The 15,257-nt window shown below is 40.6% G+C and overlaps 1 protein-coding gene across 12 annotated transcripts in view; it reads left to right on the top strand.

Moving 5' to 3' along the window:
- Positions 1-15,257, top strand: part of Col4a4 (collagen type IV alpha 4 chain) — a 151,208-nt gene that overhangs the window by 74,061 nt on the left and 61,890 nt on the right. For all 12 annotated transcript variants that reach the window (XR_006850819.2, XR_006850818.2, XM_046439821.2 and 9 more), the window contains 10 exons: positions 366-434; positions 2,172-2,279; positions 2,803-3,021; positions 4,920-5,081; positions 6,793-6,963; positions 7,512-7,655; positions 9,379-9,486; positions 10,773-10,954; positions 11,814-11,877; positions 14,588-14,662. Coding sequence is in view for 10 of the 12 variants with exons in the window: in XM_046439821.2 (XP_046295777.1) it covers positions 366-434; positions 2,172-2,279; positions 2,803-3,021; positions 4,920-5,081; positions 6,793-6,963; positions 7,512-7,655; positions 9,379-9,486; positions 10,773-10,954; positions 11,814-11,877; positions 14,588-14,662 (1,302 nt within the window). In the remaining 2 variants the exon portion in view is untranslated. The remainder of the gene's footprint in view (positions 1-365; positions 435-2,171; positions 2,280-2,802; positions 3,022-4,919; positions 5,082-6,792; positions 6,964-7,511; positions 7,656-9,378; positions 9,487-10,772; positions 10,955-11,813; positions 11,878-14,587; positions 14,663-15,257) is intronic.

Raw genomic sequence — 15,257 nt, 5'->3', positions numbered from 1 at the left:
TTTTTTTTTTTGGTCCCAGATATTGTACCTTGGGCTGCTCATCCCCAGCCTTTTTTGTTTTTGAGACATAGTCTAACTAAATTGCTCAGGGTGCTAAGTTGCTGAGGCTGGCTTTGAACTTGTGATCACCCTGCCTCAGTCACCTGAGCCACTGGGATTACAGGCACACATCACTGAGCCCAGCTTGGATTAATGCAATTTAAGTAATATACTGAATGATACTTGGAAGTGTCATTCAGGTGATCCTTTGAATTCTACATGTGCTACACATAGGGGAACAGGTCTTAAGCAAGTTGTCACTGAGGCTTACCTTGCCTGGGGCTCACCTTGCAGTTATGTAAATGACTCTCTTCTTTTCATTCCAGGTGACACCATCCTTTGTAATGTAACCTATCCTGGGAGGCCCGGCTCTCCAGGTTCTGATGGACCTCCAGGTACTATCTGTGAGGAGTTATTGTCTTATACACTTCCAGAGCAAAAGAACCAGCAAGACAGATAAAGCAATAGCAAATCCTGACATCAAGTTAGAATATTTGTAAAATTATTATAATGTTTTAAGGGCTAATTGGACTAGGGGAAAACAGCCTTTGGAATAATTTATAGCTGGAACCCTAGCCTACTGGCTTGGGCCCACTCTGAATGGGCTTTTCAAATTTTGGTGCACAGAATTTACCTTGATCTAATCACATATCAGCTACAATGTCCTCTGAGAATTTTAAAGCTGTGTCTTCCTTTTCTTCCTGTTTCTGAAGAGGATCACTTGTTTATGGATTGTGATTTTCACTTCATTCAACTTTCCAAGAGGACATGCTTCTGATCAGACATATTCTGAAAAATCCCACATGCTTGTGTTCTTGATTGCACTTTCATGCATCTGCTTCATTTGAATCAATCACTTGTTCTTAGCTGAATTAAACCCAAATCTGTATCAGGGATTTGGCCAAATTCATTTTTATTCTTTAGAGTCTACTTAAATCAACTCATTAAGCACTAGCACAGTTTCTAAAGGTGATTTTTCTTGTCTTACGTCAGTACAAAAAGTAGCTAAAGGTTAAATGATGCCCAACTCTCTCTTGCCCTCTAGAGCCATTTACTTTTATCACAATGATGACAAATCTCAGTGAGCTACAAGGACACACATTTATTTTCTTTCTTATGGGTCTGTAGGTTGGTGGGGATTCCACTGATCTAAGATGGAGTCTGTTGGCTTGGTTTCTGGCTCCAGGTTAAGTCCAGTTCTGCAGCACACAGCCATAGCAGAGCCCTCATGGGTTTGCAGAAATGCAGAAGGACAGGCCCAGATTCACAGCCTCACTTCATACCTTGTATTGCATAATAGCTGTTAATGTCCCCTTGGCCAAAGCCAATCAAGCCCCACGTCAAAGGGCAGGAGGTAGTACACTCCACCCACCTTAAGGCAGTGGTGAGAGTGTAGAAGTATAATTCTTTATCAGCGGAGTGAATAACTGCTGGGTAACTGACTGAATGAACATTCATTTCCTCTTCTAATGATACCTTGTCATGAATGGATAAGAAACGTTTCATTGCTTTCACCAGCCTTAGCTTCAAGGAAAGTGAACACTCAAACTTCAAGTTGGTAGTTGGCCTTCCTTTGAAGCTCACAATTTGTAGGTTATATTAACTGAGATATCTCCTAGCAGGAAATCAAAAACAATTTTAAAGTAAAATCTCAATCCCTTTTGCAGGAATTTGTGCCTATTCTTCACTTATGGATTGATGCAGTAAGATGCAGGGAAATAAATTTGGCCTTTATTGTGGTGCTTTCTCACCAGGTTAGACACTGGCCATTACCTGGCCCTCCTACAAGAACAGATTAGGCCTGCAGATTTGCGTTTGAGACACGGTAAAGGAGGATACCAAGAATTCATTTCAATGGTGATATTCATACAAAGACTTTCAGGAAGAATCCTTTACAGTACAGTTGCTGAGAAAGTACCTTAACAAAATCACTTTACAAAATACTCATTTGGAGGACATGGTTCATAAAATAATTTTGTAAACCAGGGAAGGCAACATCTTTGCTTCCATAAAATAGAAATACTCTAAAAGAGACATAGACATAAACAAACAAACAAACAAACAAACAAACCCTCTTTGTTCCCATTTGATTTGTGTTTTTATTGAGCCTGTGTTTTGTTGCTATTGTTTAGGTCCGAAGGGATTTCCAGGTCCTCTGGGGGCTCCTGGACCAAGGTGTCCGGATGGGCAGAAAGGCCAAAGGGGCAAACCAGGAATACCAGAAATACCAGGTCCACCTGGTAAATGAAGTACTTCTCTGCTTTGGGAATGTCTGTTGGGAACTTTTAAATATTTCTAAAAATGGGTGACTTTAAGAAAGTGGTCTAGAGATTCCTCAGTAATGGGGAAATCATTTTTTCTTGAGAAGTTAGACCCTTACATGTGTTGTGATAATTTGTAGATTATAATAATCTTATAAATGTCAAGGCTCCTTCTACCTGGAAGCATGAGTTATAGGCTATTACTTGTTTATTATGTGGTTGAAACTTCTCAGTCCAGACAGAATGTTTTCCAGAGAAAGAAAGCAATGAGGGAAATGTCATTGGCTTATAGAAAATGCAAAGTTTAATTCATCTCCCTACTAAGGGTGTCAACACCAAAATTACCTACTAAGTTCTCTAAGGATTACCTTTTAACCTTCTCCTAAGTATTAAGTACTTACTCCTGTAAATTTTAGAAGTGAGTTTTTATCAAATATCAGTCTTCTTATGTGCATGGTGCTATACTTCTACACAACTACTAAATGTTTTTGTTGTTACATAGGTTTTCGTGGTGACATGGGTGATCCAGGCTTGGGAGGTGAAAAGGGATCCTCCCTTATTGGGCCCCCGGGCCTTCCTGGGCCACCTGGAGTGAAAGGTCAGAAAGGAATCCCCGGAGATCCTGCATTTGGCCCCCCAGGACCCCCTGGAGACAGAGGTCTTTCAGGAGTTCCAGGGATGAAAGGACCCAAAGGCCAACCTGGATGCCCAGGGGCAGAAGGTAGGAGGGTTCTAAGGTCTCCAGCTCAGATTTGGACAGGCCCTGAACAACATTTAGACTATCTTGCTTTAGATAGCTAGAATCTAAATGTTTCACCAGCACCTTTCCTCACATGTAGGCATTGATTACATTTCACACAACCTGCACCCCCTCGGATGCCTTGGCATTTTATTGGCTATTTTCAAGTGCAGGACAGCAGAGCATGGCTCGGTCAACTCATTCCCACACAGCAACAATGCATGTCTGCTAGTATTGACAGGGTCGGGGGACATTTGCTGCAGGTGGGTGAGCAGGTCAGGCAGTGAAACTCAAGGTGGGAAGATGGTCTGGATACTGGTTCACGGTGTTTTCTGAAATCACTAAGGAATTTTCCAGGATCCGGCGTGGAGTTTGCAGGTTTTTATATATAAAAATACTCTGGGAGGTATCATTAAAATGATCACCTTCAGGACTCCAGTCTTAAAAATTCTGACCCCTTACATGTGGGTCACAACTTCACTGAGTTGGGTGAGGGTGATCTAAGTGTGGTCTATAGACCAGATGCTGTTCAGGGTCTTTTCCTAATTGTGCCAGCGTTGGTTAGGTATCCACTAGCACATGTTAGTGTAGTCAGTCCTCTCTATCCACATCCCTCATTCTCAGATTCAGCCAGCCATCAACCAAAAATATTCAGGGGAAAAAAAAAAAACTGCCCTGTTCTGAATATGTACAGAACTTTTTCTTGTCATAATTTCCTAAACAATCCAGTATATCAACTATTGACATAGCCTTTATTATTGTATTAGGTATCCTAAGGAGTCTAGAGGTGATTTGAAGTGTATGGGAGAATTTGTGTACTTATATGCAAATACCAAGCCATCTTAATAACAAGAACTTGAGTAACTGTGGCTTTTGGTGTCTACAGGAAGTCTTGGAACCAATTCCCTGGGGATAACAGGGGCAACTGTATAGGGCAGATGGAGGGGACTGAGGAAATAAGTCCCTGTCTTTTCCCTCAGGGAGCTTACATAGTAGTTTGTAATTCAGAAATACTTACATGCAAAAAAAAAAAAAAAACCTGAAAAGCAGTAAGATCCTATAATACCACTTTCTCACTTAAAAACTGTATCCAAGGGAAATGTTCAATAGAAGATGAATGTTATAGAAATGCTCTCATATTATCCATAGTGCAAGAAACATTGGAAACAATGAAGAGAGTTAAGTAAAACACACACATGCACGCACGCACGCACGCTCAAGAAATACTTTTCAATTATTAGCAATGGAAATCATATTTGTAAAGATTACAACAGGCAGAAAACATTTGCAGATTTAATGTGCATTGTTCACAAATTATTTTAATAATCCAATAGCTATGCACTGTCATTACTATTTTTAAAATGTAAACAAATGAACCAAAATACAATGAAAACAGAAAAATATATTTTTTTAGGCTCAGGTACGGAATTATGGTGCCTTTCTTTTTCTTCCTGAAGATGACGAACTGTGTTTCCAGTATAGAAATTTGACAGTATAAGTGATAAAATCTCTTACAAAATGCAAATTCATACAGTGCAAATTGGGTTTGTAAGTATTATAGAGATTTGGTGTAAAGCTTGCTGCAAAGGTAGAGGTTAATTAGAATCAGAAAGAACCATGTGGTTTCTTATTTGCATAGGTAACTGCTTTGCCACTCACATAACCTTATCAAGTAACTCACTTAGCAACGGTTGGTTTTTCCATTCATTTGGAGCTCACTGCATTTATGATAAGAAAAATCCATTTAGAAATTTAGCTCATTTGAGCCCTGAGTCCGGATGAAAAGTTTACTTCCAGTATTGACATGCATGGACAATTTATTACAGGCCATCTCTGTAGTCTGAAGCATTGAATGTCATGGAGGCATTCTATCGTTTCAGGGGTAGCTGGTGTTCCTGGACTCCCAGGTCTGAAAGGTCCCAAAGGCAGAGGAGGAATTTCTGGATTTCCAGGTATCCCAGGGGAGCCTGGTCATTCCTGTGAGAGAGGTGCACCAGGAATCCCAGGCCAACCAGGACTCCCTGGGGCTCCAGGTAGTCCAGGTAAGTGTCAGCAGGTGTTGAGAAAACCTAGGGGGTCTGTGGTTTACCCTACTTAAAATAATATCTGTTCTTTTGATCTCTTATGGATCTTGGCAGAAACATGAGTCTCAAATCAAAGACAAAACACTTTATTATTCCTGAGTTTCATGTTGGTTTATGTCATTGCCCCGTGTCACCCAAGTCCCATGGTACAGTGTATGGGGGGCTGCATTCACAGTGGGTTGCATTAAATGAGGGAGATGCTGAGCCTAGGAACCACAACTCTGTAGCAGCCTTCCAGCAAGCCTGCTTTATGTCTTGGGGGAGCCATACCATCTGTCACGGTTGCTCTCTGCAAACACAATCTTAAGAAATAGCCCAGGTAAACAGTATCAGGACCTTGCATTCTTGCCATCCCCAGCAAGACATAAAGAGTGCAAGAGACCTATGAAGGACTGTCTCCCAATACAGATGCTAAGGGGCTGCTGTAGGGAAATTAAAGAAAATTTATTTCTTATAGTTCAGAAAACTGGAAAGTTCAAGGACAAGGCACCAGGGGTTTGAGGATCTGTTCCTCAGAGGTGGCAACTTCTGTGCATGCTTGCATGAAGGAGAGCTCCCTCATACCTCTTTTTTTTAAACAATTTTTTTTAAATTTGTAGATGGACATAATTCCTTTATTTGTTTATTTATTTTTATGTGGTGGTGAGGATCGAATCCAATCCTTCACACATATGAGGCAAGCACTCACCCCAGACCCCTTATATCTCTTTTACAAGATCACTAATCTTAGTCATGAGGACTCTATCCTCATGACATTCACCTTCTAAAATCCCTACCTTTCAATACTATCCCACTGGCAGTTAAACTTTAACATGGATTTTGGAGAACTCATTCAGACATAACAGGGGCTATTTCTAATATGATACTCATTTCATTATTCAGATTGTTGGTTCTATTATTGCAGCCTATTATTGCTTTTGTCCAAATGCAAGATGTGCCCACTTGAAAAATCTAAACAAGCTTGAGGCAAAACCTGCCACTACAGCCTTATCTCTAATGCCAGTAATGCTAGATGGTGCTGCTCCGATTTCTACAATTCTCTCACTACAGCCAGCAGCCAGCCTGGAGTTCACTTGGCCAGAGCTTCAAGAAGCATCTGAAAAGTTTTCTTCTAGCAATTTTGTTCTAGTAGTTTTTCTCCTTTAAAAGCACATACAAATAAAATTTTGTTTTTAATGCCTAGCCATTTTCAATTAATTTTTTTTTGTAATCTTCACACATCCCTCCTGGGAAATATTTATTCACATTATCTCCCCTTCTTTTTGTAGCATCCAGAAAAGCATATTCTTAGATGGATCAGAAGTTGCTCCATTGTTTTAGTTAATATTGTTTAGATTTTATTTCATGGGACACAGCTAAATAATTTGGGTGGTGGGTACCGGGGTTTGAACTCATGGGTACTCAACCACTGAGCCACATCCCCAGCTCTATTTTGTATTTTATTTAGAGACAGGGTCTCACTGAGTTGCTTAGTGCCTCACTTTTGCTGAGGCTGGCTTTGAACTCATGATCCTCCTGTCTCAACCTCCCAAACTGGTGGGATTACAGGCGTGAGCCAGGGCGCCTGGCCCACAGATACATAATTTAAGCTTCTATGAGTATGGATTTGCTGTACATGTGTGAAGGCAGCTTTCCATTCACCCCTTGTCTTCACTGTGGTTTGTCTCAGGTGCCCCAGGTTGGAAAGGGCAGCAAGGAGATATGGGGCCTCCTGGGCCAGCTGGAATGAAGGGCCTCCCTGGGCTCCCAGGATTGCCAGGGGCAGGTGGACTCCCAGGACCTCCAGGAATCCCAGGACCCTTTGGGGAAGATGGGCTGCCTGGTCTTCCAGGCCCAAAGGGTAAATAGTGCTTTTCCATGATCTCTCCCCATTTTATAAACTTGAAATCCGCTGGCAAGTAAAGCCCTTATGTATGACCATACTCAAGAATTTACTGTTCTGTCAGCTTGACTTTGTCTTTCTCATAATGATGTCTTCCTTCTTCTTGCCCCTGCATTGTTATTTCCAGTGGCAGAATGTCCTAGTGCAGGAAAATGGGGAAAGGACCCACAAACACTTCAGCTCAGAGGACTGGTCACCAGTACAGCCCTTGGTCAGGGTTAATGCATGTATTCATCCTTATCCCATCTCCTGGTCCTCTTAAAGCACTGTGGGATCAGGACCAAGAATCATCAGGGGCTCCATGTCAGGTCTGGAGGGTAGAAAATAGGACTGGGTGAGGGAGCACAGCTATTAGAGGCAGTAGAGTTGACAACTGTTGTTTACTGTCCCTGCAAACTCAATTAGGTGTGGAGTTCACATTTCTCCATGGACTGCGAGAGCCCAGACACCAGCACCACACCAGCCTTACAATGCTTTCCTAAAAACCCACCTTCTCATTCCATCAGGACCCCAGGGGCTGCCTGGCTTCGCAGGTTTTCCCGGAGAGAGAGGAAAGCCAGGTCCAGAAGGACAACGTGGCAGAAAGGGAGAGACTGGAGCCAAGGGCTGGCCTGGCTTCCCAGGAGAGCAGGGGGCAAGAGGTGTCAAAGGTAAGTGCCCTTAACAACACAGCCAGGCACAATGTTTCTGGTATTTGATCAGAACTTATAAATATGACCTCTGAAAAATAAAATGGGACCAATCTATGGTTTAGATTCCCCTTCTTTTTAGCTCTGCAGTATATTGTTTCAAAATTTTAAACAAAATTTGTTTTTCTTACCTTTTAACTGTATTGCCTGCAACTATGGTAAATGAATTGCTCTATTATTAGGAAAAAAAATAATCAGTGGTTCGTAACACATGGACTTATAGATGATGGGTTTCAGAGAACTTTCTCAGCTGTTGGAAGCCCCTGTCCCCCAACTTCTGTTTCAATTAAACCAGGGATTGGTAGCCTTTTTCTGTAAAGAGCATGACAGATGATATTTCAGGTGAACAGAAGCCAGAGGCAACACACAAACAAAAAATACAATCTTCCAGTGCATTTTTATTTCTGGACACTGAAATTTGAATTTCATATTATTTTCACAAATTTATATATATTTTCACAAAATATTGTTTTGTGCTTTATGTCCTGCCCCATTCCCCTGCAACCATTTAAAAGTGTAAAAACCATTCCCAGCTCTTGGGTTGTACAAGAACTGGCAGCAGGAGGGATGTGGCCTGTGGGCTATAGTTTGCAGACCCCTGGACTAGAATGAGCTGATTTTCATCTGCGCCTTGAGTTCATTTGCCCCCAAGTTTCATTTAAAGAAAGAGTCTCATCACTATGAAAAAGAAAAAAATTAAGCTTTAAGAGCACTGACTCAAATGTCCTGTGCCCCTCCTGGCTCAAAGTTTACTTTTACCGCTCAATCCTGAGGCTGCATTGGGTAAAGGTAACATTTCCAGTGTCAAGAAGAACTTTTGGCCATTTTAAGAAACAATATTTTGGCCCTTAAAGCTCTATGGGTAAATAGTCTCATATTTCATTTAAATGACCTCTTCTTTTTAGTTGATCCATCCTACTATTTTTTGTTTTATATTACCAACTTGCAAGTTGCTTTCATAGACTCAGGAGTCTAAAAGTCACTCTTTTCTTACCTTAGAAAAGTGATGTTTGCAATGCTCCAATTATTCCAATAGAAATTAAAAAACTGGATGAATGCCAGTGATGTGGTGATAAACAGGCTCTTTGAAATTTTCTTTTTGAAATGTCCAACTTTGCTGACCGAGGTGGTACAAATACTCTGACTGAAACATAAATAATCATCCAAGGTGGATCTGAACTGCAAGGAGCTTAGCAGCCACTGGACAGTGTTGGCAAAGTTTGGCAGGAAGATGTTACTCCTTTTCCTACCTTTTGGAAGTCTCTGGAAAACCACATTAAAACGTGTCTATTCTGTCAATGTAAAGAAAATAACAGAGGGTGTTAATGAAGGGGAAGAGATGGAGCCAGAAATGAGAGATGAGCAATTCAGATTTTACAAAACAAACAGGCAGTTTTGTAGATTGGAGTTTTTAAAACCTGTCTGAACTCACTGAAGACTCTGGGACCTGTTTGGCTGAACTTAGCAGACATTCTGTGGTCCCCGAGGGCTGGACCAGCAGGGACAGGAATGTGGAAGGCGCAGTCCTTCCTTCAGATGGTCAAAGCTGGTGAAATTGTGCATCCCGTCAACTCTAATGCAGTTTTAGTGTTTAATGGTGGCTGGTAACCTGAGGGTGAAGTGAGCAACAGACAAGGTACAGGTGTGGTGTGTGTTTTTTCTCTGGCATTACTGATTTCTACAGGAGCAAGAGGACCTCCTGGAAATGAAGGAGAGATGGCCATCATTTCCAAGAAGGGGAAACCTGGGGAAGCTGGGCCTCCTGGGGACAATGGCTTCCCAGGAGAGAGAGGTAAACAAACATTCAAGGTTTCTTTTTTCCCCCATATTTTTTATTGGTGCATTCTAGTTGTACATAATAGTGGGATTCATTATTACATATCCATGCATGCACACATTATCACTATGTAACGTCCAGTATCATTCCCCAGTATTTCCCCTTTCTCTCCCCTTCCCCTCCCTCTGGTTCCTTTTGTCTACTCTACTGATCTCCTTTTGATTTCCATGAGCTCCCACTCCCCTCATCTTTCTTTTCCTTTTTCCTCTATAGTTTCCACAGGAGAGAAAACCTCAATACGACCCTTGACTTTCTGAATTCGAAATATCTTGCTTAATGTACTGTTAACAAGTTCCACCCATTTTCCTGCAAATGACATCACTTAATTCTTATTGAATAAAACTTCATTGTGTATATATGTCACATTCCATAGTTTGACTATTGTGTTGTGCTTCTATATGTGGGCATGCATGTCATCTTTGCAGATAACTCAAGTGAACTCTTACACTAACATGGAGATCAGGAAAGATAATTTCTTAGATAAAATTACACATTAATGAACTTTGTGATGCTTTTTTTTTTTTGCTTTTCTATCCTAACACTTAACTAAAGCTCTTACATATTTATAGATTCGGATAGATTTGGATATTCCAAACTAGGATCAACTTGAGATACATATAAATTACTGGAGTCAGGTTTAAAGTACTTCTGTTTGTAGTCGTTGATGTTAAATTGAATAGTATTCAATATCCAGGTCACTTTGGTGTCTCTCAGAGCTCAGTGTGCATACAAATCACCAGAGGATCTTATGAAATTCAGATTCCGACTCCATAGGCCTGAGGCCTCCAGGGATGCTGTCTTTCTAACAAGCACCCCTTTGCCATGATGCTAGTCCTTAGAAAAATTGCATAGAAAGGATTTTGACAACCACATTTGTGTTTTCTAGCAAGTTCAGGCTTAATCTGCATGAAGCCTGGGTTCTTGTCTTGGCTGTCTCTTTGACCAGTTGCCAGGGGAAAATGTTTCAACTTCTCTGCTAAGTTCTTCCTTATGTGCAAAGTGAGTGTATTGGAGCCAATAACCCTGCACACTTTGTCCTTCTTCTGGTAGTCCTGAATCTGTTCCTGGACAGCCTCTTTCACAGTGAGGTCATGGACATCAAAACCATGGAGATGTGGTTTAGAGCAAGTCAGAATTTCCAATGCCTTTGACTTCGTCTTTTAAAAGTAGGACTGAGCCCTTTGGCATAACTATTCTACAAAATTTTAGCCAAAAGGTTTATAATCTTCCATCTTCATCAGGTGATACAGGAAGTCCTGGAATGCAAGGGAGAAGAGGAGAGCCAGGAAGACATGGCCCACCTGGATTCCACAGAGGGGAGCCTGGTCGAAATGGGCAGCATGGGCTTCCTGGACCCCCTGGTCCTCCAGGATCACCTGGCCTAAGAGGGATCATTGGCTTTCCAGGGTTTCCAGGAGACCAGGTAAGGGGTTACTGCTGCAAGAGAGAGGAAACAATAAAACCTTTCTGCTCTTAGAATCCCATAAGGAGCCCTGATTTGCCAGTGCACTTAATTTCCCTTTCATAGGCTGTCAGAATGAAAGGGATCACAGAAGGAGGCATGGAGTCCTCTGGAAGGCCATGGTATAACTTAAATTCCCGACCCATGCTCATGCCTGGTTTCCCTACTATAGATGAGCAAGTCACACACTCCAGGCCAGCTGTAAGCACCTCCTTAGAGACTCGCCACATGGCTGCTGTTCAGCAGGATGAAAGGTCATCCTGAAAAACCACCCAAATTATGATTTCTAATCCTCTTTATCAGATTTTTCTTTAACACATTTGGTATTTATAATCATAAGTAACGTACTCATAATCATAAGTAACATAAGTAACACAATGTATAATAAATGTAGTAGCCTGTATTGCACTTCTAGAAAATGTATAACAACTCAGTATCCATCTTTTGGGATCAAATGGAGTTTTAAAGTTTATGGTATAACAGGACTTTTAATTCTATTTTAGTTAATATTGATTTGTTCATTCAAAACCTAAAATTCAAATCTTATGGTACAACTACTGTTCTGTAAGCATGAATAGAGGATGGTATGCTAATTGTTGACATTAATAGCTCTAATTCTGGAGGAGTTTTATCGACTTTTGAAAACTAGACACATGTGATAGTATGCTTGCAATGCACTTCCAATTTTCTTTACCATTGCAAATTAAAAAAAAAAAAAACCAAATTGATAGCAGACAATTATAACTAGATCCTGTTATATCTGTGCCACTTGCATTGGAAACCCAAGTAAGGTCTTATTTTTGTTTCATTAAATTGTTAGGGTGATCCGGGTTATCCAGGCCCCCCTGGATTTTCAGGAATTGATGGAGCAAGAGGACCTAAAGGTATGATTTGGAAACACAGTAGACGCCTGACAAGCTCATAATCCTGGGTGCTTGCACACTGTGGGTAGTCATCTTTTGCATGATAAATGAAGTATATCAAACAAACTGGAACATCCAAGGGGTTCTCCTTAGAGAGGGTTCTCATTTGTCACTCAGATCCAAGGGTTCTAGACAGGAGGTGTCTGCAGACTCAGCTGAGTGACTTGAACCAGATTCCAAGGTAAAATACTAATGAATGAACCACCTAAGATCTTCTCAAATCTTCTCAGCTGCTCCCACCTCCTCAGTGGGGTCTGAGCAGCAGAAAATGTAGTAACCACAGCACCCCCAAGGGGCAGCTTGGGTGCAAGGAGACCAGCTCCATACCTGTGGGCAGTGTCCCCATTGGTTAGAAGCCCCATGTCCCACAGGAGCCAGTCTTTCTTCTAAGGACTTACTTCATAAGCTCAGCTATTAGGGTTCCATGACTTCCCAAACCAGATATAATTTATAATTGTTTTTACATAAGCCAAGGGTCATCAATTTCTTTTTCCCCCCAAGTAAAGAACCAGATCATAAAAACTATCAACTCTGTGGGACCTGACCTCAGTCACAACTACTGTACTGTACTCTTGTAATATGAAAGCATCTCTAGCCAGTATGTGAACAAGGGGGTATGGTTATATCCCAATAAAAATCTATCTACAAAATAAATAAAGTAGCAGACTGGATTTGGCCTCACAGGTCTCAGTTTATCTTGTGCCAAAACTAATGTTGCCTGGTAAACACAACTGACATTGCACCTTCATCAGGTATTGGGGGAAAGTGAAATTGAAAGTTTAAAAATGGTGGAAAAAATACCCTCAGAAAAAGAGATTTTCATTTACCCTTTGTTAGGACAAACCAACAAATAAACAAAAATCAGGATATCTTAAATTACAATGTTTGTGTAAAAGCTTTAACAGTTTCACTATGGGTATATCATCAGTAAGTTAATATATTTCTTTAAATCTATTTTAACATGGTTCATCTTTTAAACCTTAGCCTTAACCTCACTGTGTGAATTCATAGGTCTGACATGCAAATATATATTACTTTAATATACTTTCTAAGTTTTTTATTTTATTTGTTCTTTTTTAGATATACTTGACAGTAGAATGGATTCTGGCATATCATACATACCTGGAGTAACTTATTCTAATTAGGATCCAATTCTTATGGTTGTATATGATGCTGAGTAATCCTTGTTGTGTGTTCAATACAAGGCTAGGAAAGTTATATTCAATTACTCCTACAGTCCTTTTTATTCCCTTTCCTCCTCTAATACAAATTAAAATAAAAAAAACTTTAAATTTGAAATACTAATCAATGAGCCACCTAAGATCTCAAATCTGATAAGACATGTGAGACTCTTTATAAATGATAATTACTGTAAGAAAACATGAACTGTGCATGCTTATTCAGTGAAAGCAATTTAATCTCTTTTCCAGAAATGATCACAAATAGGGACATTTTAAATTTGATTTTGATGGTTTAAGCCTTCAGCATTCAGAAATCGTTCCTCCTGTGCTCACTGATGAGTGTAGATAGTCCCTTTGTCTCCTTCACAGTACATAGCTACCTCTTCTTACTTCTTTTGTACCTGTGTTAGACCATGTTTGCAAGGAGGTGAAGTGACATGAATCTAAAAAGAAAAAGCTATCTCAACAACCCACCAACAGGAGACAGTTCTGTCAGACTGGAATGCTCAGGCCCTTAGGCAATGCATGGGGTTTTGCTTTTTTTCCTCCATGGTCTAGTTCTTTAACTTATCTCTCTACTAACTGGTTTCATCACCACCTATTTAGTATCTTTTTGGGGCCTTTCTGGATATGGTTGGATTGTACTCCAGCATGTTCTACATTGAACAATTCATGATAATACTCTGAGTTTCTGCCCCAGTAGTCCAGGATCCCAAATCCTTAGTTTTTAATTCCAGCTTCTCAAGGAAAGACTGGCTGAGTGTCATACACCAGATCCCAACCCCTTGAGCAATTAACCATGATTAAGAGTGGGGTCAGGTGCAAGCATCATTGCCACAAGGCCTGAGTGGGCTCTCTTAGAAGAGAGCATTAGTGGGCAGGTACTAACTACTTTCCTTATTCTCTCATAACCCCTCCTATTGTCTGGCCCTCCCCTCCCACTCCACTTTGAGTCCCTCACTTAAACTGGTTCCCAGCTATAATGTAAGTCTTTGTACCTGGAATTAGACCAGCAGAGATGAATACAGGAGGCACTGTCCACAGTGGCCTTTGGGTGTGCATCTCTTGTGAAGTCTTCAATAAAGCACACCTTTGTAATATTATGTTTTATAAGGACACTGAGCTGAGCTTCCTTGTAAGAGAGCTGGAAATGTGATTGCCGCATCCGAAGCAGTGGCGATCTCTGCATTTGTTTCTAAAACATAATCACAGAATCACACCATGCCCGAGTAATTTCTTAAAAAGAAACCTAAGTTTGAAAATTGGGGGGGGGGTGGCTAAGAATTCAAACTTCTCAATATTATGGTTTCTTATGATCATTATGAACTATGAAATCACACGTCTGTTTTTTGGAAAAAATATAGTTTTTAAAATAATCTTATCCTGGAAACTTTGAATGTAGTTTATAAAGACAAACATGAAGTTTATTAAGTCACTTGTGTGAAACTAAATTTAATTTTCTTAATGTTCGCGCACTTTATCACTCACAGGAAGCAAAGGTGAGCCTGCCAGCCAGCGTGGCCCACCTGGTCCTAAGGGTGACCCAGGCAGCCCTGGATGTCAAGGTATAGCTGCATTTTTTTCTTATTAAAATAAGAAAAAGTACCTTAGTTTGAAAAATAAAACCATTACTTTTATCCTTCAAGCTGGCAATGATTGTATCAGTATTTTCTTTCCCCTTTGCCCATTAAGATACATAGCAGAAGGATTGTGTGTAATGCTGCCCTGGCACCTCTGGCCTGGTGGACGAAAGGATCACACTCCACAGATTCTGTATTCTATCATGCTCATGTGACCATTGACATTGACATAACAATACACTCCCCCAGGCATGCCTATATTTTGACAAAAGTCAAAGGTGAATATTGCAAGCAATTAAAATTGGCACCATTTTCAACCTCTGCAGTTTAACAGGGCCACAGGTTCTGCTCACAGACCTCGGTCTCCTACTGAGAACGGCATACAAGAATGCAAGGGAAGCACACCATTGTGGAGCTATCAATGAATCTACTACAATTTATGAAAAATCAGTCCAAACCGAACAAATACCAAACCTCATAGCCAACAAGAGCTCTAAACCATTCAAACAATGATACTTTATTATCACTCACAAGTTATGTGGAATCCCTCAGAAGGAAGTGTGATGAACCAGTGAGCCCC

This window comes from Marmota monax, unplaced genomic scaffold, assembly GCF_021218885.2.
Source record: "Marmota monax isolate L192 unplaced genomic scaffold, Marmota_monax_Labrador192_F-V1.1 WCK01_AAM20220418_F8-fsc00041, whole genome shotgun sequence".
NCBI lineage: Eukaryota > Metazoa > Chordata > Mammalia > Rodentia > Sciuridae > Marmota > Marmota monax.
The sequence above is the reverse complement of the archived record's forward strand: the minus strand, read 5'-3'. Positions and strand labels throughout refer to the sequence as shown.